General features: G+C 46.3%; 1 protein-coding gene across 3 annotated transcripts in view; it reads left to right on the top strand.

The window, feature by feature from the left end:
• TMEM104 (transmembrane protein 104) overlaps window positions 1–25,428 on the top strand; it is a 66,829-nt gene that overhangs the window by 25,962 nt on the left and 15,439 nt on the right. For all 3 annotated transcript variants that reach the window (XM_075014898.1, XM_075014896.1, XM_075014897.1), the window contains exon 9: window positions 15,689–15,782. In XM_075014898.1, coding sequence (XP_074870999.1) covers window positions 15,689–15,782 — 94 coding nt within the window. The remainder of the gene's footprint in view (window positions 1–15,688; window positions 15,783–25,428) is intronic.

Here is a 25,428-nt window from a genome sequence, read left to right as displayed (position 1 = left end):
CTCTGCTGGTGCCTGTGTGTTTCATAGCGCAGTTAGCGCTTAGGGTCGTCAAGCCCTGCCGCAGTTCCTTTTATAACTCTTTCTTCAAGGGCAGTTAAATGTTGTTTTGGTAGCCTGGAGGAAGACAGGTCTTCTCTGCATTGGACTTAGACCTATTTCATGTTGCAGTGCTATTGTCGCCCTTTCTTAGCAGTCAGGTGAAATAGTGATTTTTGGTGACAGAAGGTTTGACTGATTAATACCTATGAAAGGAAGAAGGGGGATAAATTGTGGGACCTGCCAGCCAGCTAGAGAGTTTGATCTTCTGTGCAAACATGATGGTGGCAAATGTTGCCTCAGTTGTGCCCTGGGGTGAATTGAAATGCTTCAGCTTCAGCTCTTCCACCTGACCTCTCTTCCTGGGAACTTAGGAACCCGGTGTCTCCCCATAATAGGTTGAAACCCTCCTGTGGGCAGGGAGTGGGAGAAGCAAATGCCATTCTGGAGGAGGGTGCTGTAAAAGGTATGCTCTCTAACCTGGCATTGCAGGGTTTATGGATATTAAGAAGTTGTGCTCCTTTTTAGCTGATTGGGAAAAGGTCCCTCCACTTTTCCAAGTTCACAGATGCTGCAGGATCACAGGCAGCCCAGCAGGTGTGGGCTTAGTGAAGATGGAAGCACAGATGGTTTAATGGCGATTATCCCAGTTGGAAACATGCTTGTGCAGTGAATAAAATGAGCAGGCTCACAGGCACTCACCATCTCTCTTCAGGAAGGGACAATGTCACCCCAGCCTGACGTTCTGATTAGACTAATGAGCAACTGGAGCTGGGCCTGCCTGAAACTGAGAGGGGCTGCAGCAGAAGAGTGGGGATGGAATCCAGGGGCACAAAGGTTTTTTTGTTAGATGCAGAACTCAACTGGAAAGCGCTAGGGCTGAATTAACACATGTAGGTGCGTTTTCCTTTCTGCTTTTGTCTTGGCGTGGTGGTACTTGGTGATTGCATCTGCAGGGCTCTTTTTCTCTTCATGTGCCTGTTGCCCCTTCTCTGGCTCTAGAGCTGCCCCCTTGGCTTTTCCCAAACCTCCCCACCAGCTCTGACTATAACACCATGTCAGTCTGTGTGTGTAAACACTGCATTTGGGCATCTGTCCTCATCTGGGTTACAGAGATGCCTTTGATTTCTCATGATAGGGCTATGTCTCTGTGCTCTCACTCACACCTCGTGTGGCTGGGATCCCCCTCTTCCTACTGCACCTTCTGTGGGATGTACTCTTAAACAATGTGTTGCCTTCCTGTTTAGAGGGTTTTGGTGAATGGCATCCCCTCATTAAGCCAAAATTCTCCCACATGCAAGCACCTGAGTCCTCAGCCTGTCTTTGTCACATACTAAGGCCAGTTTGAGTGGCCATTGCCACAATATATAACCCATATGGTCCCCATGCTGAATACAACCCTTGGAGAATGAAGCTTTTCTGAAGAGGTTTTCAAAGCTGCAGCCCCAGCTGGCTCTGAAGAATTTACACTTAACACAAACCCTTTTGAGCTGAAATGATTGCAAATTGCCTTACAAGCTATATATGAAGGATCAGTTCTCCACACGGTGGAGCTGAAGTGCAGCCAGTTGTGCGGTGGAACGTGTCAGCTGTTCGGCAGCACACAAAAATGCAATGCAAAAATTCAGAGCATGCGAAAGAATAAAAGGAAAACACCAGAGTCTTCTGGAAGAGGGAGAAGAAGCAGAAAAGTGCACTTTGTTAGATGTGTGCCCATGTACATTTCTCACGACTCAAGTATAACTGTTCTCCCTAAGCCTCTTGGTTCTAATGGTCCACGAGTTGAGATGTGGTGCTTTGAACTGAATGCATCTTCCAAGGAGACACTTGTCCTTGCTCTGAAGGGTCCCATCTGCTGCTGAGTTCCCTATGCTCTGCCACCTACTACAGCTGTGCTGCACAGCAGTCACATCCCACAATCAGTAGGTGGTAGCTGCTGTCGCTTGGTATCTGTTCTTGACGGTCTCTATGCTGAGCATGGCCTAGTGATTTTTTAGAACCAACAAGTGCGGCTCAGGTATCCAGTTTGATTTCCTAAGTTGTCAGCTGAAAAGCAGCACCGCTGTCTGGGCAGTACGAGTCCCTGGCTAATCCTAAACCTGCAGAGAGGGAAGGAAACTGTTTGGGGGGAAGTTTGTGCAAATATGAAGCCAACGTGCCTGTATGCTTACAAAAATCACCAAGAAAACTAATACAACCTTTTCTCTCTAGTAACACTCCAAACCACTGCAGCTTGCAGCAGAGCTGCTCCAGTGGTACAGAGCCATTGCTGTAACATCCTGTGCTGTGTTTTCAGAAGGGACGTGTCCTAGCAAGATGCACTTACCAAAGCTAGAGCATCTCGTTCTTAACTACAAACACTCCAGTGCTTTTTACTGCAAAATGAATGTGGACATAAAAACAAATTACTCTCAGTGTAAAATAATGGCAGCTATTACTCTGATGGGTTGTCACGATACAGGAAGCCAGAATGAACATACCGTACTAGTGATCCAGATCACTGCAGCCTCTTGTGGAATACTGCAGTGCCTGTGAGGAGCAGAAGAAGTGAAGTCCTGCTTTGCATAACTAACATTTGCGACAGAGACCTCAATAATACAGCGCTGTGATTAAAGACCTGTCAGAGGGGCTGATTTCTGGGTATATTTCCTGTCTCATCTCATCGAGTTCTTGAAGAGTGAGGTCAGTTTACCCTGAAGCTGCTGCAAAAGCTGGGAAGCGAGTTTCTCCCAACTGGTGTCGGGGACAGGAGAGGAAAGCAGTTGTTCACTTTTCATCCTGGAGCTAATAACGTGGAGGTCACTCGCTCTTTCCTTGGCCATTCTTCTCTCCGTCATGTTGCAGTCTGTTGCCTGCTCATCATGCGTCTTTGACAGATAACCTGGCACCATCACAAAACGTTTTTCCCTCAGTGTTTCCCAATCCAAAAAAAAAAAAGTAGCTTTGGTTAATGACTAGCCTTTATGAATGGAGCTTTGTAATTGACTTGGCTCGCACCATGGTAGAGTTTCACAGCAGGGATGTAGATTTGTCATGTCAGTGTCTTTTGCACTAAAGTTCCGCTTTTGTGTTTGATTTGCTAGCTTCCTTTACAGCCTCCCTTCCCTTAGGACAAGAGGAGTATCAGATGGAGGGCAAATGTACCCTCATGCCAGGGCTCAGAGAAGGAGACTGATCCTTGGTACACAGAAGAAAAACTCCAAGAAACTGGAAGGATGTGGATTGAAGCGACTGGCTTTAAAGGATTAGGCTTGTCTCTTTTTACAAAGAAATCGATAGTTCAGGAGACTGGAAAGTGTTTTTTGCACAGAGCTGTTTGTTCGCTTCACAATGAAAAGTGGTCTTTCCTTTTAAATGAAGCCTGGATTACACTGTCACTCCTCCCGGCACTGAGCTTTTCTGGAGTTTTTAACAAAAGGCCTTAATATTGAGTCCTTTTTCTCCTAGCCACCTCTAGCCAACCAGCAAAGTCTGTGTGGGGGAGGGAGGTGCCATGCTCATCCCTACAGGTGGTTATCTGATCCCTTTGTGGGCACGCACGCTGTAGTTACTGACCAAAGGTTGCCCAATCCAAACAGGAAGTGGTCTGGCTGATATTAGTCGAGGACGCCATTGGTTTTATAGGCAACTCAGACTACAATATGCTTGCCTTCAGTCTGCTCCTCATTTGTTTTGGCAGTACCAACCATCACACCTGAGGACAGTTTGGAGACTTAGTTGGGAAGCTAGGATTTAAGAGTTGGAATAACCACACCGCTCCAAATCCAGAGACCTGCCTCCAGGAGTGGCAGATGTTTCGATGAAGGTGCAGACTTTTGATCCCCATAAAACAAATGGCCAACTGTGCCATGTGGTACTGTGGGGAAGAAGGGAGACTCCTTTCTAACCCCCTGTGGCAACCATTTAATCTTCTGAAGTCTGCAATTTGATCTCCCATGTCATAGCATCCATAGTGATAAGCAATGGTTTTAAGATTCATGGGTGGTGTTTTTTGGCTAATGAGCAGCTGACTGGCCCAAAGAGTGAGGAAAATTAGTTTGGGGATCACTTTTCTTCCTCTCCAAACACTTCTCTTAATGCTGTGGAAATCTCACCTTCAAGGGTATGTCTACGCTGCAACTGATGATTCAACTTTCATATTTTGCATTTGTGAGGTGTCTAGCACGGGGGAGGGGGCAGGCCTAGTACATGACTAGGTCTCCTCGGAGCTATGCTAATATAAATAGTAAAAGCTAGTGCAGGTGTGCCCACCTAAGCTGCAGTGATCCTGAGTGCAGTGTAGATGTACCTCATATGGGCTGTCCCAGCAACCAGTTAAAGGGAGAACAGGTCCTTCTCTAAACCCCTGTGTTGGAACAGAGGTCGTTCAAGCAGCAAGACCCCAAAGGAGAGACCCTTCTGTCTTTGGTGTTTGAGACCTCTCTTTTTTGAACTGAACTGCGCAGGTGTCAGAACTGATTTCTTGTCAGTCACAAGTTTACTGCATAAATCAGACAGGTTTCACAAAGGCCTTCAAGACTCTTCCTAGGCTGTCTGGTATCAAGGGATCCCCAGATGTCTCTTACTGAAATGTTTTACAGAACGTATGTTCTAAATGTTCAAGCTGTGTAAAGGCTTTAGTTTGAGACCTGGTAGGTTGGCTAAGCTGTCAGCTGGGTGGCTTGTACGAGGCTTCCTAATCAACTATTTTGTAATGGTTTCCACTGCCTTTGAAAATAGGAAGAACAGAACAAAACAGTAACCTGATTGGCCTGGCTGACTACGTACAAGCATTTCCAATGTATAGTACGGCAGCCTTGATATTTTCTTCCTTCCTTTCCCAAACGTTTTATTAAAGAACTGCTGAAAAGGATAATCGGCCGCTGTCAAACTTGCCATATAACAATAGCTACCGAGGGCAGAGGCCTGTCTATTCAGCCCCTTGAGAGCACTGTTGAGGGAGGTGCTCTGAAAAAATGGTGATTTCTGAGCAACCTCCCTGTCTCCCTGTGGGACTGGAGTAGATGACCTCTGGAGGTCCCTTCCAGCCCTACAGTTCTGTGATCCTGTGAGTCGTTGCTTTTATTTGCTTGAAATATTTGATGATATCTTGACCAAAGGTGTGCTCTTTAGACCAGACCAGCCACTACTGGTAGCAAAACTACCATAAATGCAGAAGACCCACGACTGGCTGGATTTGTCTTGAAGTGAATTGTGATTGGTGTCACCTTTCTGAGCAGAAATTGTCTCTGAAGTGATTGTCCAGTTGGTATGCATTAGACAACGTAGGGGGAGGAGAGAGTCTCAGAATGAGCTAATTCCACAGGTAACACCTAGAGTTGTTGCTTTACTTAGCAGTGGCACAAAAGCAAGAGCTACAATTATAATGCATGGCACAGCACACCTTCGAGTGCCTCCATGCAGCTGCCCTGTGACCCATCAAACTGCACTGGGATGTGACACCCTTATTGCCTGGAGGGCTTCATTTCAGGAGCCAGCGAATGTTAAACTGCCCTAAGAATTTAGTGCAAGGGAGGAGAAGGAAAGTAGGAAGCAAAAACATTACAGCTCAGTGAGGATGCACAGGAGGGGGTGGGGACAGGGAGTTATTAGCATTTGAACTCCAGGGCTTTGGTGTACCAGGGATATCCTAACCCTGAGGCATGCTTGTGGGTCTTCCATGCCTCTATGCCCAATGCAGTCAGGCTTTCTGCCCACCTTAATGTCATCTAGCCTGAGGGGGTTTTGCATTAAATATGAATAGTTAGCTGCCAACACTCCACTGTATGCATAGATCAGCAGCGTCTGTCGGGGTAGTAATGAACATGCTCTCACACTTATTTAGTTGAAGCCCATTTATCCCACCGCTCACTAATGTTGCAAACAGTTCTCAAGGTTACACGGTGTCAGGAAGGCTCCTGTTCTAATTCGTGTCCATTTTGAGGTCAGTCTTGGAGGGCATCGCTCAGCCCAACTCTGTGACTTCACTCTGCGGAGCTGCCACGTATCATGCACCTGCCATTCCACTTTCAAGCTCTGTTCTCTCACTGCCATCTGCTTTTTCATCCCCCCGCCTTGCTGCATTTGGATGCAATTAAAAGATGCAGAGTAGGGAAGATTTGGGATCAAGAAGGTGCTAAAATGACTACAAGACACTGCAGATGACTGTGCCATAAATACCCGAATGAAAAATTAGATGGCGGTCACCTCGGAAGATTGCTGGTCTCCATCTTTCTCTTGTTTATGAAAAATGACTGTGGAGGCATATTTACCCCAGAGAATGCAAGCTTGCTGCTGGCTCTGATCCTGGGCGTGTGCGCCAAAAACTGCATAGGCTGGCTTTTTGAAAACACTTTGCCGTGTTCGGATTGTTTTAATTTCGGAAGCGAGGGATTTGAGCTGTTGATCAGGAATCTTTATCCACATCAAAGGGACCATCAGGACAGCGCCTTGAAAACTTCACTGCTCTGTCCATTCAGTGAACTGTGGTCTTGGCTTTTGGGGGTGGGGAGCTACAGCTAGGAGCCACAAGGAAGCTCAAGATCAGGTTTTGGGCCATAGTCTGAGACACCTCCAGTGAGGTCTCGGTGTGAGTGTTTTTTGTGGAGAGGGCTCTTGTCCACGTGGAAATGGATTTAAACTAGCAGATGCATTTAGTGGAAGCTTCCAAATAGCCGTCAAGCAGTAAAACTGCCACGAGCTCTAGGTATTCCTCAAGCTTGCATTACAGGTGGTGTTCCCCTTGATTCCTTGCTGCTGTCCTAGCTTTCACCAGGTGAAAGCCTGTCTCTAGAACAGCAACCAAAATAGCAAGAAGAGCCATTTTTTTCCAATTCTGTAAAACACTCAGTATTCAAGAGCCACAATGCATGTGAATATGAGACGGTCCTTAATAAATACAGTAACATCAAACCATACCTTTTGCAACCTCTATTTTAAGAACAGCATGCACACAATGATTTGTAAGGTGATACCTGTTTACTGCAGGAAATTCACAAAATTTTTACGTATTCTGTTTCCTCACACTTTGTGTGTGTACCACTGTTGTCCTGACTTTCACTCCCGAACCTTCTCTATCTCTGGATGACGCGAGGGGGAGTTATCCAACGTTTCAAGGTCACATATCGTTTGCTGTTTAGGTATGTGGTGTTTGTTTTTGGGCTGTAGACATTCACTGTTTGCTGAAAACAATCAGGAGGGTATTTTTCTTCACTTTGCAATTATAGTGTCGGGAGCTACCAAGAAATCCTTAAAGAGCCGCAGGTTGCAGACCCCTGCTCTAGAAGAATACCCACCTCCTAACCCCACTGTGCTGCCGCGATCCGCTATATCTAAGGAGAGTGCCCACTGCAAAGGTTGTTTTTTGTACAGGCAATATGTTCCCTATGAATTATGACTATAAAACCGCTCATAACATATCCTGAGGACTGCCTGTTAATTACCAGTAATGCGTTGGCAGCAGTTGTCTGTGACAAAGTAGCTCTCCTTTACACTGGGGGGAGAAGTGAGGCCAGTGACACTTTATCCATAAGTATTACTCATGGCGTATTTAATGGAGGCAGTGTTGTTTCATGGAGCTTCATTACTACCTGGGCAGGGGAGTAGAGGCTAAAAATCCTGTCAGCCTCTTTGAGCAATCCTGTTTCTGTTGCTGCGTTATTGTTTTTAACCTATTTAAAGAACAGTCGTTATCATCTGCTTGCTGATAACTTCTGCTCTGTTAGCACAGCAACAGCCACGGTCCAAACATCAGTCACTGGGAGCACCGTGTCTTCATCTTTCGGCCCGGGGGGAAACCTTGTAGGAATGATCCGTCTCCTTTCTCGTCAATTTTGTATCTTACCTTAGAGGGTGACGGATGGAGCTTGGAATGCAGCCCTAAGTAACATGCCATCTGGTGCTTTAGATGGAGAGCTGCGATCATGCAGGAGGGACTAGTGCATCCTCTGTCATTGGGGAGGGGAGAGATGGCAGAGGAGGCTTGGAAAGTGACCTGAGAGGAGGCACTGAAAGGAAGTGTACCCCCACAAAGCCTCTCTCCTTGAAATCAGTAACAAGTTGGTCTGAAAAGCATTGCAGCCTGTGGTGTGACTGGCTGAGGCTGTTGGTTGTGGGGGGTTGGGGTGGTGGGTGCCATGGTTGAGGTGGCGGGGTGGTATCAGTTACATAGGCTACGAATGGTGTGTTTAAGTCACTAGTGGTAACATTTTAAGTGGCTAAACCCTCTTTCAGCTGTTTTAGACTCAGTTTGACAATGAACAAAAACACCATGTTGTGAGGTGCCTAAAACTCAGGAAGTTAAGCATGGCTTAAACCAGGGGTGTGGAAAGTGGGAGGCAGCCCCGCTTTGGGGCATGTGAACTTTTGTAAGGGGGAGCAGCATGCTCGGCTGATGGGTCTGAAGTTCATCCAGCTCATTAAAAATGTTGAAAGATGTTACTGTTTTTATCTGTTGTATTCACATTTATATACCAATTAATAAAGATTTTACATTCTACATATTTATTTTCTTACACATGCTGAAAGGTTCCCCCACCCCCACATGAGCATAACCGACGTTTCCATCATGTTGGATTACTTTAGGCAGGTTGTGGGCCCTGCTAATTGCGAAAATGAAAAGGGGGGCATGACGTAAAAAGTTTCCTCACCCAGGCTTAAACCACTCTGACTGGCTCCAGTAGTGTCCTTACGCTCCTGGAAGGCCTGGTTCAAAGCACTGTGAAATCAGGGAAAGACTCCTCCTGTAGACCTCAGTAGTCTTTGGCTCAGGTCCCAGATCAGGAGATGGAATCACAAATTTCTACCTGTGTCATCCGTGTTAAGTCTTAAGTTCCTCTTCTCCCTGTGTTTGCTAAATGTCACTTGTGGGAGAGACCCTGAGGCAGGCATGGACCAGCGTGGCAGCTCTTGCCTAGCCCTCACACCTTGGAGCAGTTTCCAGTCTCCTTGTTGAAGGGCCGTGGCTCTCTAGCAGGCCAGATGCTACAGAGCTCATCAGATGTTTCTGCTAGGCCAGCTGGCTGTCAGAGGCTGCTCTTCACCGTGGTGCATTTGTCTCCATCGCTCCCAGCATTCACCTAGGCTCTAGCCGTATCTTGATGAGCTCAGGGACCTCTTGCTTGACAGAGCTGGCGTCAGAATTACTGATGCCTGCTAGGAAGTGACCGCTTTTTCTGCTCTCTTCAAGGAGACTCTCTTTGCTTCTGCTTCTAAACAACTAATCTTAGCTGGGACCGCTTTCCTCTCAGATGTGTCAGCTCAGGTGGACTTGTGTCTTTGTTAACATCTGCTCTGCTGTGGGAATGTTCCATACCTGTAACCTTGCAGCATCTGTAAAGCATCTGGTTTATCCTGACAACAAAAGCAGTGCACTTTATCAAAAAGTGATCCAGTTGAGCTAAATCTCAAGTCTTTTGCTCGTGAATATCAGATTTCTCCATGCTTAGAGTAAGTTTTTATTTGTATCCCTTCACCCCTTTCATTGTGAAGAAAACGGCTGCTCAATTTGTGTGCAGTCACCAGTGTCTGAGATGCTGAGGGGTTAATTACCATGTGAGATGTCGGCACTTCTTCCACCAGTCAAAACCAAGAGCCTCAGAGGAAAGATTTGATTTGGGGTTTGCTGTTGCTTTTCACCTACTTTTTAGAGGACTGAATTTGTGTGGTTTTTACATGTAAACATTCCTTGGAATTTGGGGATATTCCAGGTTCTGGAGTATCCCTTAGAGACCATCATTACTCAGTTTAGTTTCTTTCTCAGTAAATGCTAAACGTTGCGGATGCTTTTTCTGCCGATTAGATCTTGAAAGCAACTAAGCAGGTTCTAATGGCAGTTGTGAATGAGATTTGTTTTCAGCAGTGTCCCTAGGCACATGTGTGCATTCACACACTTGGCGTATATCCATTTACTTGTGGAGTCTGTCAGTTCTAATTCCTGAGACCTATTGCTTTATAAAAAGCTGTAAGAGAACAGCTAGACAAATTCGATAAACTGTGGTCTGCTTATTCTGAAGACTGAGGACTTGAGCAACGATGACATACTCGTCCTCCAGAGCCAATGAAGAGGCTGTTGGCCAACATAACGCTTTGAGGCTGGCAAAAGACACCTTCTCCACTGATTCAATTCTTGATGATCAATGTGGCTAATACCTGGAAATGTTCTCTTGGTGCATCTCAGCTGATACTCACAAGTGGGTGTTGACTGAGCCACTCTCAGCCCCCGCTTTACATAGCCGCCTTAGTACTTACAAAGAAAGGGCACCAGAAAGCAAATACATAACCTTATTTTAAGTGGTTTGTCCGCCTCTTAATAGGGGTGCCAATTTCAATACACAGGCGCTTCTTTTTAAATTGCTGGGTGTGTTTCTAGCAATAATAGTGAATCCCATCTTGGTCCCTGCAGCAAGAAGTCAACAGGCTCGTCTTTCATTTTGAAGTATTAAGAGCTGGCAGAGGCAGGGAAGCCACTGGCAGCTGGCTTCCTGATTTTGATTTTTGGTTTTGGTTTTTTGTTTGTTTGTAATCCCCAAACCTTGGCAGTGTTATAGACAGAAAAAAAAAATTTGAAAGGGTTGGGGGTTTCCTAGCACTTCAAGAAGCGCCCAACTATTGAGTTTGCTGGCCTGCTGCACACAGCTCATGCCAGCCTGCAGGGCAGAGCATAATTTAGAAAGACAAGTGGTTGTCTTCTCTTCTGTGCTAGCAAGCTTCTAATTTTCTCTGACTGGAAACATAATCTTTAGTAAAAAGCAAACAGATTACCGTCTAGTTATGTACTGGGCCTTGCTGGCTTCAAAACAAACAGGAATTTGCAAGGTGAAGAGGCTTTCTTTTGTGTGTGTGAGAGACTTCCTGAACGCTTGCAATGGGCCTAGATATGCTTTTTAACGTTTGTCCTGGGCGGCTGGAGGAGAGAAACGAGGAAATGACCTACTCAGATAACTGAGCCAGTCCTTTGCAAGGACATAGGAAGAATTCCCTTCTCCCACATGATAGGGCATGTAGACGCTATTAAAGACAACACGTCATCTTTGCCGAAAGGCTGACATCTCTTCTCCCTTGCTTATGTTTGAAGTGAATGTGCCTTTTGTATCCATTCCTTGTCTGTAGTTGTAAAACACCTGAGTCCAGTAATCCACTAACCTGCTCCTTCTGCCTCAGGTTATTTTGCTAAAACTTAGTAGTCAAGGTGATAGAGGTCTTGCTATTAAGAGGAAACAGGGGAGTTGAACTGTAAAATGCAAGAGCTCTTCCTTGGTGTGTAATGTGCCGTGCCATTTGAATTCCATGAGGGTGACTGAAGCTGTTTTTCTGGACAGACTCGGGCTTTGTTGCCTGTTTGTAATGTGTTTAAGGTTTATGTAACAGCTCACTTTAGAGACAGAGCTGAGCCTAGGCAGTGTTATTGGCAGATGGAGGTGATTTGTGTCTTGGATGCCAGTGTAGGCTCACCTTTCTTTTGGGAAGAGGGTAATAGAATAATGGTAATCACAGGGTTAATTAACTTATTGAGGAGAAGAAACTGGATCAGTGTGAACTTGGCAGCCTGTGATGAAGACAATGATTTGGAAGTCCTTGGAATGAAAATATTACCATTAAAACATGTCTGACTTCTCCCATCTCTGAGAAACACCACTACCCACTTAATTAGCTACCTAAATCGTTATTGGAAATGGGGGATGGAGCACTTATAAACACCCAGTTTTTAAAATCTTGGCCTCCGTGTTCATGTTTGTCTCCTCCTCTCCTACACGCATTGTTCCAGGAGGCTGCAGAGCTTTGTATCTGAAATGCCTCTGAAAAGGCTGGCCCGTCTCTTCAGCTGTCCAGTTCTCAGCTACTCAGGGTAGGCCCAGTCACTGGACTAAAACAGGTCTCTCGATCTTCCTTCCTTCACTGGTGAAATGAAAGAGCTTGTGGTTTGGAACTGATGGTTATTACTTGTCCCGTTTCACATCTCCCTAAGCCTGGCCCAGCTTTATATTGGGGGGTAGACTTTGCTATGTGAGGCCACCCACTGCTCTCTCTTGCTCATTTAAAGGCAGTTCAGCAGGCAGTGCTGCTGGCTCTATAAACAGGATCTGCTCTCAAATCAGTGCAACCTGATTCATTTCAGGCAAAGCCATTTCATTGTTCTTATTGATCTTTGGAAGCCCAGGGGGTTCATTGGGGGGAGCTGGATGAGGAAGGGAAGGTAATATTTACATTGCTCTTGAGCTCCTCTTGCACTTCATTCCTTCACACCAGGATTTTATTATGAATAGTGGATAACTTGTTGTAAAGAGGTGAGGGGAAATCCAGACCTTCAGGCACAATGATTTGTGTTCATTTCACTCCTAATAAGCTGAAGAGTAGAGTCCATAAAGGAAAGGGAGAGTTGGAAATGGTTCTCTGATGGTTATCAGTGAGTTTAATAGATTGAGATTTCTTGGGAGCTGGAGACTCTATAACCTGCAAAAGTTAGAGGGGAAACCCCCAACACGACTTGTTATATTCTTGTGCACAACTGTTAAAAATTCAGTTCCCTGCTTCCTCTCCAAGTTCAGCTTACAAGAATGTCTGAGATGGGCACGTCAGTCAGGTCCTGCATCCTCTACTTGAGCACCAGAGCTACAGTTGTGCTCAGAGACAAGTACAAACTTCAAATCCTGCCTCTTTGCTGTCAAGGGCCCCCTGGGCTGGCCTCGCATTGGACTAAGGTGTTGCTTTGCCAGTTGATTCTGGTGTGCACTCTATTTTACAGCATACACCTGTTACTTAATTATCACCAGCCCTCGTATGTCTCTCTTTCAGCTCTTAGTGATACATGAGCTAATCGTCTCTTTTGAGGGGAGGTTGTGTTTGTGTTTCTCAGAGGGGCTAGCTGGACAGGTACCTGTAATTTAAGTAGTACAGGTTGAATCTCTCTCATCCGGCACCAGTCAGGTCCTGAGGGTGCTGGACGAGAGAATTTGCCAGACCATGGGAGGTCAATATTGTCTAGCAGCATTATCAACACTTTCACTGAGCTCTTAGAAGACATTAAGGTATAAATTACAGCTAAATAACAGCACAGAATACCGAGAGCCAGGACTGGTGGCTTTAGCAAACTTTATGGGACAATGGGAAACTTGTCCACACCGATGAGAAGTAAAATCACGTTGGATTATGGATGTTGCTGGACGAGAGAATGCCACATTAGTGAAGTTCAACCTGTGGTAGATTTGGCTTCACCTTTATTGGTGCTAGTCCTTGCTAGTCTGGCATTCTCTGTATGTGCATTGGCTGCATCTATATCTTTGCTATTATCTCCACTTTTCTCACCTTTGGAGTTTACATTCTGCTTTGGGACTGAATGGCAGTCGGTAGAAAAGAGGCTGCTGGTAGGGTAGGGATGAAGACGGCGAATTCAGGAAGCATTAAACAAGGGAGACCAAAGGAAAAGGGCAGAGAAAAATCAATGTTTTCTAAACCTTTAATTAGCTAAGAACTGAAAAGTCCTTGCTATTTGTTTTTGCTGTCTAAGACTTGTCAAGTATATTTGAAATAATGTCTTGTATACTTCCCGAGGGTAGGTGTGAACAGAAAACACAGAATTAGAGTTCTGAGCATAAAGTAGTATGGTATCATTTGGGGGCGGGGGACGGTGGTTTACTTTCATTGAGAAGGTTAAGGAAAGGAGGGAGGGAGTGATAGTGGAGGGGAGCTTTGCCCACCCTTTGTTTTTAAGAGGGTGGGCAATGTGATAATCAATGAAGGACTGACTCATACTCAGCAGCAGAGGTGGAAAAAGTACCCAAAAACTTACTTGAATAAAAGTGCAGCGGCTTTCACCTCTGGGTACTTGAGTACAACAAAGATGGGGGGGGAGGGGGCATGCGTGCATGTGTATGTATTCTTTTACACCAGTAGTTTTCCAGAAGGATGCCAGTGACTTGTGCTTAAGTACATTTCCCTCAAAAAATAAGGGGGCCATGATAGCCCCAGGGAGGAGACTGGGAGTCAGGACTTCTAGATTCTGTTCCCAACTCAGTCAATGATTTGCTGCAACAACTGAGCAAACCGCCTACCCGCTTTGCCCTTGGTTTCCCTTTTTGCAAAACAAAATTTCCACCGGGTATGTGGGTGAGATTCAAGTTCTAAGAAATGCCTCGAGATCCTGTCATTAATGCTTCATTGTGAAGGTGTAAAAATGTAGCGCTTCGGGGCCTAGTTTAGCTGGAGCATGTTCACCGAAGTCATTTGGCAGGTTCTACTGTTTTTCAGCCTAGCGCACATCAAGGCAGGCCCATCTATGTTAGTTCAACCAGACTGGTCACAGCTACAGCTATCAAAGCCTAAACGGAGCATGTACCCAGCCAAAGAAATTTAATATTCAGTGTTCCGTAAACTTAAACTGAGAGAGTGTCCTAAACTGGTCAGTAACAGTGTGCTGTACAGGTGATAGCAAACATCTGGAAGCCAAGAGGATCTTAAGCTCTCTTCTGCCAGAGGTATATAATCTGATATCAAGCAATTAGTTTGTCCCCTCCTGGTGTCTCACCCAATCCACCTTCAAAACTGAGGCTGTGCACTCATCCCTGGCTGTACAAGCGCAGTTGGTTCCCAACTTTTTGCTCATTGGCAAAAACTCATAAGAGGGACACTAAATTACCATTAAATACATGTTAAAGTCTTTGACTGGTTTCTAGTGCTCCTATCTGGGGGAACGAGTGGCAGTACGCAGCTGCTTTTGAAAAGTATGTGAACCTGGTGTGTGGGGAGAGGTGTTGGAAAAGGTTAAAGGCTGGGGGCAGTTTGGGACCATGAGTGGGAGGGAGGGTTAAAACCTGGTGGTGGCTCTGGTGGAGGAGGTGGTGGCTGGTTCCTGGGGCTGCAGAAGCAGTACCTGTGGGGGGTGCCGTGGGCTGGGGGGTTCGGGACTGGGCCTGGGTAGGTGTTGGGAGCGGGCAGGGCTGTGGGGTGCATGGGGATTTGCAAGCCAGGGATGTTGCAAGCAGGCTGGGCAGGTCTGTGGGTCTCCCTGCACCCTGGCCAGGGACCCTGTGGCTGGAGCGGAGCCAGCTGCGGGGCTGTGGGTCTCCCTGCGCCCGGGCCAGGGACCCCACGGCTGGAGCAGAGCCAGCCAAACCCACAGCCCTGGCCAGGGACCCCGCAGCTGGCTCATGTAAGCAGGGGAAGTTCACTCTTTTAGTGAACAACGGTATGTATGTCCCTCTTTTTAGTGAGTACTTGTGAGTCAAGTACTCCTTAAACGAGAGATGAGTGTATCTACACTAAACAAGTTGATTACAGATACACTGACTGTAGCTACACAACTGTCATAGCTAGAATTGCATATCTGCAATTGACGTGTCTGACCATCTTTAGTGAAGAAGGTCAACGGAAGTGTTTCTCTTATCCACCTCCCTTACCTCTTGCGATACGTGAGGAGTACGGGGCCAGTGCTCATCCTGATAATTGATTTAGCATGTCCCTGCCAGACACACGAAATCGAACCCCAGAAGATTGACCCTGAGCTGGTGGATCTTCTTGGATAGTGTAGATGTAGCCTGTCTAATGGAGATATCTTGGTGCTCGACGGAAGTTGTCTGAGCTGAACTTTCCAAAGGAAGTTGATTTCACTGATTTTTGGCCTTGTTAGCGAATTTCTGATTTTTAGCCTGATTTCTGTTTGCATGTCTTACCTTTCCAGGCAGCATTTACTCTACTGCTGGGTCCTTTCACGTTTTTTAATGTCCAGAAGACCAAGTATCTGCAGATCATGACTTCCCTGATGAGATGGATAGGTAAGTCCACAAACTTCTTCAATTTTAGCAAGCCTCCATCCCATCACTACTGATGGAAGCTAACACCCAGGTATTATGTATGGATGTTGGAGTAACTCTGTCATGACATGTATATTGTGCCCTTTCAAAGACCTGAATCAACCCTAGATTTTTTTTAAGCAAGGGACAGCTTCATTTTAGATGTAAGGTTGGTAAGTTCACTTGCTTAAATGTTGCCTGGTCCTAGTGTACTGCTGTTGGTGCCTGGTTTGCTGCCTCAAACTTCTTCAGTAGCACAAGCTGTTTTCAAGCTAAATTCTGCCTTCTTCCCCCAGCCCCTTGTGTGACTTTTGTGGTATTTATTAATAGGAGAAGCTTAAATAGGATTGGTTTTGGAGGGGCGTATGCAAATTCCACGTCTTATAGAGCAGGGGGCTGGACTCGATGGCTTTTTTAGGTCTCTTCCAGCTCTATCGTTCTATCATTTTACGATGATCAGAGTGTTATCCCAGTTGACCCGACTGTCCATCTCACAACCCCAAGCCTTGGGTTTTCCAGTGTCAAGGCAGGGGAGGATGGCCATTTAGGAGGTGTTTCTCATTGTTCAGGCTGTTTGATGTGGTTGCTTTCCCAATGGCCTCTCCTGATCACAGGGTCAATTTCTTCAGGATCCAGATGTTGAAAAGGACTGCGATGAATCCACTCCATCAGGACAGAGTTCACTGTGGCAGGAAGTGACTATTTTAGTTTGCTCTTTGAAGCACTGATGGATTGAATGGGGAACCCACCCTGAATTGTCAGTCATCCGAAGATTTAAGTGCGGTTAATCTGGGCTACATGCAAATATTTCAGGAATGGGTTGCATATTTACACACTCTGTTTCCCAAGCTTATAATTGAGTGTTTATCCAAATCTGCTTCCCGACTCAGGTGAGGTAATCGATACCTATTGTTAGATTGTGTCAGGATGGAAAATCGACTTTCCTTAGTTCAGCCTGTGGGGCTTTTCCGCCTGTTCACGGTCCCCTCTTTAAACAACAGAGGACTGTTTCTGTTTGCCAAGTTCATGAGCCTGTGCTCTTAATCTGAACCCACCCCCACAGCAGTACCCTAAGGGAGCTGGATAAGAATATCTGAGTGAAGTTCATTGGTGGTGTTGCTTAGGGAAATGAAGCCTCTACAGTGGATAACGGAGATTAAGCTGCAGAACCTCAAGTGTCAAGCAGCTTGAAATAATGAATATGACCCAGAATGGTGTGAAAATCTCGAATGTCAGTCTCTCCCCTTTGTTGTCTAAGCACTTGGAAGCTTTGAAAGGCCCATGCTCCCCAAAAGGAGGAGTTACTTCATTAAGTGGTATTAAAGGTAGCAAAAAATATAATCCCTTCTCAGCTCACTGGCCCATTTCTGATCACCCGGTTTCCTCTCTCCCTGTAGGATACATTAGTCAAACCTCCTGCCTCTGTGATAATCTGACACCTGGCTGACCTGCCCTCGGGTTGTCCCTGGTCAGCAGCCTGCAGAATAGGGAGAGTGGGAGGCTGGGGGTCCAGCTCTGTGCCCCTGGAAGGGGCTGAGCCAAGGGTGGAAATCTTATGGCAGTCAGTCCTCAGCGCCTGTCAAACCAGAGCCATATGGAGCAGTGCAACAGCACTACCGTGGCACTTCAAAAGGGTCTGGGGCAACTGCCTCCTGCCCTCCCCCCATCCCTGTGCCCCATCAGCAGTAGGCCTGTCCCCAGATAATGGTGCTTTGTGGCCCTGGTGGTATCTCAGTGACTACTTACTGGAATGGATGCATTGAGTAATACATTGATTAGAAAAGAAGATTCTTAAAAGGAAGGTGGGCTTATACAGTGAATGAAGAGTAACAGTCCTGCTGCAGGGCTTTGGTATGGGGTGATGATTCTCCACAGAGCTTGGGGAGGGAATGAATCCACACGCTTGGCTTGGGGAGGGGTTAGGCTCCTACTGCAGGGCTTATAGGAGAGGGAGAACTGAAAGAGAGCACGAGGAAGGATAGCACCGTTAGGCTTGGTTTGGCATTTCTGGTGTGCGGACTGTGTCCTGACACACACAGGCCAACACCACCCTGATCTCTCCAGGATCTGTGACCGCCTTTCCTGGCCCATTCTAGTAGAGTGGTGTTGAAGTTGTTTCCCTTACCCATCCTGTGCACCAGAGCCGAACTCTACCAGTCTACACTGACTTTTCCAGTGTTGAGCGGGGGCACATCTGGTTCTCTTTCAGGAAGTGCCATCTGCACTTCGCCTCCCTTTCATATAAGTTTGACTGGTTCAGCTCCTGTGGACAAGTGCATGAATTTGTACTGGCCTCTGCTTTGTGGGAAGCTGACCTGTCTCTACACTCCCTCCTTAACAGTTAATACTGACCTCCAATGTATCTGTCACAGGAGGTTTACTGCACTGTTTCCCCCCACACCATTAGTGAAAGCTGGTGGATTTCCCATCCACAGTAGCTGACATCAGTCTGCCCTGCCCCCAATGTACTGAAGATTAAGGTGACAATAGCAGAAAGGGTGGTGTTTGGCAGCAGGGAGAGAGAGCTGCACGTGAAGGTCATCTCTATTTGTGTTTGTAATGGTGTCATCCTTGCCTTTGAAAGTTGTTTCCTCTCTTTCTCCCCTTGATCTGAGTGATAACCAAACGTCACTTGCCTCTTTGCAGAGCCATATGCTCTTCAGAAGCAACACTTCAATTAACAAAGCTTACAGCAGTCATTTTTCTCCAGGAGATGTAAGGACTTCATCTCTCCATGAAAAATAAGCTACCTTGAGAACGTTAGCGTGTGCATCACAAAGAAAAATTGGTCCAGGTCAACGAATTCAGAGGAACCACCATGCCTGGGGCTCACCTTCCTCTGACTGAGCTGCTGCATCCAGCTGTGGCAGTCTTTATTTCCCTTGTGGAAGCGCTTTGTGAGCAGTTGAGGCAGATACATACTGAAGCACCCAAAAGGCCGTGGAGTGTGAGGAGGTCTTAACATGATTGATTTGAGGCTTGAAAGTACAAGTGCAATAACAGTGGTGATGCCAGACAAGAGGGCATCTGCTTATTGGGCCAGGTGGTCCCAAAGATTTCTTCTGAAAATAGATGCATGGCGAAGCATCTCGCTGGGTTATTTGATGATAGCAAGGACGGCACAAATTCATTTCAGCAGGTGGAGTAGAGCACACAGTGGATAAAGACTCTGGCTGTCTGAGACCAGGAAAGGTGTTAACACCTCTCAAGAGCCATATCTGAAACACAGGTCATTACAAATATGTAAGTGTTGTTTCAGATCACTTTACTGGGCTTATGAATATGAGTAACATGGCTAACACTTGTTTACCCCCCTCATTTTCAGAAATTCTCCTAGAACTGGCCTAATACCAGTGCTAGCCATGGGAGGAACAGTAGCGGAAACCAAGCTCAGATGTTCTTTCTTGCTGTCTCATCCGGCTTTGAACAAGTTACATGATAGAGTGGTTAAAAATCCATTCGCCCAGGTTATATACGAATTCTCCCTTTGCTAAAGCCAGTGAGTTTTACTCACTCTAGACCGGAATCTCAGAGGACTTCTGAATGTGTTCCACACAGATGCAATCTCTAACTGCCTGAGCAGAAAGCTAAAAGATGATTATCTAAAAAATTTCTTTTGATATGGTTATGACATAAGATTGCTCTTTTTGCCAGAATACACAGAAAAACACATTTCTGTTCCCTGTCCAGGCCATTGGGAAGATGGAGGAGCATCCAAAAAGAGCCAGCTTAAAGACTCCCTCCTTGCAACTTTACTCAGGGGCAAGGGGTGGGGGCTTACTGGCCTTGACAACAGTGAGAACATGAAAAGAAATGGCTCAAGGTTTGAACGCCATGACTATAACAGGATCCAAAAAAAGAACTAGATATATGCATAAGGCATTGGTCCATCAATGGCTGTTAGCCAGGATGAGTAGGGATGGCATCACTAGCCTCTGCCAGAAGCAGTAATGAGCAACAGAGGATGGATCACTTGATGACTACCTGTTGTTGTCATTCCCTCTGGAGCACCTGGCATTGGGCAGTGTCAGAAGACAGGATACTGGGCTAGCTGGACCCAGTTTGGTCATTCTTGTATTCTTAAGATAGACAGGGATCAATGTTCCCTCTAGTATTTTCCATCCACATGTGGATTTTTTCCATCCATTTGTGGTATATGTTTGTATATAAAGCATGTGCAGGCATGTACCACCCTCAGAAACAAAAAGCCTTGGTGTGGGTGCTGTGCTAATCATCCAGGCAGCGTTTGAATCTCTTTGGAGCGGCCACACAAGAACACAACCTACAGGAAATACCGACAGGGATATTGAAGCCTTGATTTGTTTCCACGCACCATACAAGAGTGCAGGAGGGAGCAAGGTCCAGATTTATAGTATATTACCCTAGGGCTCGAGTTGGACAAAGATTAAACCTTTATTTTCCAAGCTGGTTGCAGAATAATGCAGAATAATGCATGCTGGCAGGATGAAACAGTGTTCCAGCATTTGAGCTGCAGCCCTCTTCAAATTTTGTTGCTCTTATAGAGTACAAGTGCTGTGGCATTCTTACCCTGTCCCAAAGTGATATGAGATTGTTGTAAAATTGTCACACGAGTACAAGACTGTTCCCTAACCTGGTTAAAGCACTGTCGGCGGAGTTCCTTTAATGCAGTTTGGCTACCCCAGTTCTTGGAATGATAGCACTTTTATGCCCTAGTCAAGGAAACAGCCATGAGAGATTTTGTTATCTGAAATGTCCAAAATATCCCAGATAAATATGCTGCTCTTCTTTCAGGCTGTCCTTCCTCCTCCTCTGTGTTGACAGAAGACAAAGGCTGGAGGCAAAGATTCAGATTGATCACAGCAACCTGATAGTCCCCAAAAATTGACCAAGTAAAATTTCTTCTGCTCTGCTTCTGGAGCTGACCTGTTCCACACTACATTCTCTTCCCACCCAGAGTTGCACTTATCAATGACCTAATTAGTGTTCTAGCCCATCATTTACCTTGGAGCCCTTAAGGAGGACGTGTTCACAGTGCCACAGCTGCACTTGATCCCCACCCCCCTTCAGCACTATCCCACATCCTCTCCTCGGCACTGAGAACTGTCTGCACATTCCAGCATGAAGATCAGAGTCTGACAAAGGCAGAAGGAAAAATCTTGGGGCTGGAAGCCACCCAGGTGAATGAACGGTGTTTCACCAGTGGGAATTGGGCTGGGTGCACTCGAGTGCTCTGCTTGATAGTTGTGTCTGGCAGTGTGATGGGAATGATATGGATTAGGAATGATAACAAAAGAACGGGTGATCCATTGCAAACACTAGGCTGTTGTGTATTACGTGGCTAAACTGATTTATGTGCAACTTGCTACGGCCTGGAACGTCCAGATTTATGAGCGGAGACCTCTGGCTTTAAAGATGTGGTGGCTTGAGTACGGCCACAGTTGTTGAATCATCCCTGGCAAACGTCTCCTGGCAGTTTTTTGCTGCATTCGCTGCTCCAGATGCTCCCTTTTGTTGGTGTTAGAAAGTACTGTGTTTTAATCCAGATCCGTTTTGGAGCAGAATAAACTTCCTTTGATTTTGGCTGTAGCTGGCTTGCAGCATTCTTTCTTCCTCCTCCTCCTTCACCCATTTTCCTCTGCGGCGCATTCAGAGCAGACAATTAGCACATTGGTCCTGCTCACTTCACTTCTCAAAGTGGGTCAGTCACAATCCTGGCCCAAATTCAGGGGATAAACTTGAGACAATTAATTAAAGCTCTTCCCCTTTCTCATTCCCCTGCTGCCACCTCCTTCACCTGCTCCACTCACACAGGCACTTAATATCCAGCAACGGCTTTTGATGCTCAGATTCCACTTACAGGCTCAGCAATAGAGATCCTTTGGTTCTCTCCCCCCCACCCCCCACCTTTTAGCTAGGCAGGTGAGTGGTGCCTTAGAAATACCTGAGGCTCTCAAACCTGTTTCTGAACTCTGAGTAATGACTCCTCCTGACGCTCCTGTGAGAGAGGTAAGTTTTAGCCCCTTTCTTACAGCTATGAAAACTGAGAGTGAAATGAGGTCTAATATCCTACAGCAAATGAATGGCAGCACGAAGAATGAACCCAAAAGTCCTGACTGCCAATATGCCGGTCTAATCCCTAGATGGGCGCTCAGGGCTTGCTGCTGTTCCCATCCCAAATGCCAGGGCAGTTTTGTAGGGAATAATCTTTCACTGACTTGAGGATGTATACTAAGATCTCGTAGGTTCTTTCTATCTTTCATTTCCATTATTTTCTCATGGGCAGACTTGCCTTCTGCTAAACGTGCCCTGCCTATAGAAGAGAGCAATCTCTCGATATTCTGCCTTCTTCCACTTCATTGCAGTTAAGTAACTTTTCCTACTTTGCATATCTGTGTGTTTCCATAACTGTAAATAATTAAACAATAACACAAGGGATCGTTTAACGGGAATGTAATTTCTCACTGCCATCATCGTCTCCCTCTCAAATACCCAGGCTTCTCTGAGGAATGTCTCTGACTATCGTTAGCTCCATAATCGAGTTAAAACCATGCTGGAAGGCTGTTGCCGTATTTCACTGACCGTTTTGGTTAGAGAGGTGGTTTGTTTCTGAGAATTCTTCACAGCTGTCGGAAGAAGGGAACAAAGCTGTGTTGCAGGGAGACTCTCTAGTGATGCTGAAATAGCTCAAACTTGAACCCTGTCACTTTGGTGTTCATTGTCTGTTATGGAACTATCCGTGTTGACCTCTCAGCCACCTCAAACTTTCCCTTTCCAGTCCTTGAGAACCAGGGAATTTAATGGCTGTTTTGGGGTGCTGGTTGGGGTTTTCCTTTTTCACTTACCAGGTCAGCAAAGCATAAGCTCCCCAATGTTCCTCACATTTTGAAGGCTGAGAGAGTAGATCGTTTTCCATACCACTTCAGTCTTGTGGCATCTCCGCTTGTATTGCCAAAGGTGTAACAGCTGGGAGGGGAGGCTTTTGTAGTGAACATTTGTCCACTGAGCCTTAGTCCAAGATCCTGTCCCATAGACCATTGAACAGAGTTCAGCTGTTGCAGTGACTTTTAGTCACTGCTGTCCTGAGTCCGATTTAAACTGGCTAAACTGGAGGTCATCCAACCTAAAATTCTGGGGCTAGTTTGCTGTTTTTAACACTGGTTGTAGCAGATGGGGAAGAAGGGAGACTGCGAGACTTAGAGCCAAGGCTAGTGTAGGGATAGTGACAATATCTGAAGTTTTATATTTTCAATCTCCTGCAAAGAGATTAGTTTGCCTCTGAACAGTCCCTTAGGCAGCTGCTCTTCTGGTGATTAAAAACAGAGCTTACTGTGACAGCTTAAGGGAGGGACCAGTTAGACCTCTGCCCTCTTAGTCTCTTTGTTACACTCTCCATTGGGAGGGGGAAGGAGGGACTTGAACTATAAATCAGGACATTATATTGTATTTTTGATTGCCTTGAGGATGCTGACTGATGTCACTCTTTGACCAAGTCCTTCTGCTTTTCTCAGTCCCTTTTGGAGAGGAGAAAGCTGCTTTAGGAGCCCTCTGGGATAAATAATTCACCAAGAGGAGAATATATTTATGAAGTTACTTAAAAGGCCGTGCTTCTTGGCTGCATCTGCTTTTAGACACATCTGAGGAGCTTGTTTCAGTGGTGTCTGTAGAGTGGGGGGGCGGGGGGGGGGGAGAAATGGTGCCGGCATGAGTGAAAGCTTCCCTATAGCTTGAGATGTAAATGGGGAGTGACACACAGCGCTGGGTTGGACTGTTAAGATCCTGCCAGAAGGGTTAATGTTCCCAAAAAGAACGTCATCTCCAGTCAAGAACAGATGCAGCTGTGGCTGCCTGTGCCAGGGTACTGAGCTGGTTCAGAAAGGCCTGGGGAGGGTTGAGCAGACTGGAACAGATCACTGCTGCTTCTGCACTCTGTGAAGACATCAAGCATGAGGACACCAGTGCAAATTTTGGGATGGAGGGAATATACAGCAACAGTGAGGGCAACATTCCACTGAGCCTCTAAGGGCTTTAATACAGGGTATTGTTCAGCCAAGAGATGCCAAACCTCTGGCATCACTTGAGTGGGGGCTCACGTAAACTAGAGCAGGATGTGGCTGTGGAGCTCTGAGACAGATTCACTTGCCACAGACACTCTGCACTGCCCCCGCACCTCTGAGCACTGTGCAGATGTTAATCGACCCTCACAATGGCCCCATGAGGTAGGGAAGTCTTATCTCCATTTTACTGAGTGGTAAACTGAGGCAGAGTGATGAACCTGGTCCAAGGTCACATTACAAGTTAGTAGTAGAGCTGGGACCCTCTGCCATAGATGATCCAAGGAGAATAAGCAGAAAATAACTTTACATGCGGTGTCCGGCAGAAGGGAACAAACATACCTAACTAGTTCCCCTCTCCCCTGTATACAGATGAAGGAATGATGCTAACACCAAGCTACAAAACAGGTTTTTCTCCCCCTGGAGGTGCCTGGCATGCAGCATTTGTACACAGTACCAGCTGACATGGGATCATAATGGGGAACAAGTCAACAGAGTTAATGGCAAAGGTTGCAATTGGAGGAGGTTACTGTAAGGCTGCCTAGGCAGCTTGTAGCAAACATTGCTATGAGCAGGGAAGGAAAAAGGCAGACAGTTGGTGTTTTCCAGCAGTAAAATGCTCTCCCAGAGCTGAAAGATTTGATTCACTTAAAAAGAAATGCTTTTGTTAGTGAAACGCTCAGCGTCTGGCCGAGGGCCAGGACGGCAGTAATCTCTGGCTCGGTGGCTGTAGGTATTAGTGAGGGCTGACAGCGTGGGTGGAATGTCAGGGTGATCGGTGTTGCAGATGAGATACACTGAACGCATGGTTCTCTTCCCCGGCCTCCTTTTTGTCCCCTTTTTCCACAAGTCACGCTCCAAATTGTATGAGCTTAAGAAGTTCGGCATATGTCACTGCACGTTTACTGCCTGTGTGAGGTCTGGTTCCATGCCATACAGCCTGAGCCTGAGACTTCAAGCTAGTGAAATAACCCCCTCTAGCCAAAACCCTACTTTACCCTGTAGGAACTGTCCACGCCAAGGCCATGAGCCCTTCTTATAACACGGGAATTTTCTCTAGACCCAAAACCTTTTCCTCCCTTTATGTCCTGGGTCTGAGATCAGTAAACCACTCACACAGAGGCAGAGATGATGCTACCTTCCGCCAATGGCTCTGACTTGTCCTTACAGGGCACAGCTGCTCATCTGTATCCCTGATAAGCCCTCACTTCTCCCAAGAGGTAGGGACGCTTTTGCCTGCATTGTGTTTTCAAGGCTCCACTGTCACACAGCTCCTCAAAAGTTCCCAACAGCCATCCAGCTCCCACTTCCGCAGAGGCAGATTCACTCCTTGCCTGTGTCACTGTGCCGAGGCCACTATGGTTCTACCTCACACTGGTTTTATCATTCTCTCTTACTCAGAACCACTCACGAAAGTGTAGCGCAGCTTGTCCATTTCAGCCCCAAGAGGCCTGGGGCTTGTGAACTCTGGCAGGGTGCGATGATACCATTTCTGGGGAGTACCTGCGGGTTAATTCAGAGTCTGTTAATACAGGAATCGGATCAGGCCTTATTCCAAAAGCCTCTAATTTCACACATTTGTTCTACCAGCATGA

Source organism: Carettochelys insculpta, chromosome 20 (genome assembly GCF_033958435.1).
Source record: "Carettochelys insculpta isolate YL-2023 chromosome 20, ASM3395843v1, whole genome shotgun sequence".
NCBI classification, from domain to species: domain Eukaryota; kingdom Metazoa; phylum Chordata; order Testudines; family Carettochelyidae; genus Carettochelys; species Carettochelys insculpta.
The sequence above is the reverse complement of the archived record's forward strand: the minus strand, read 5'-3'. Positions and strand labels throughout refer to the sequence as shown.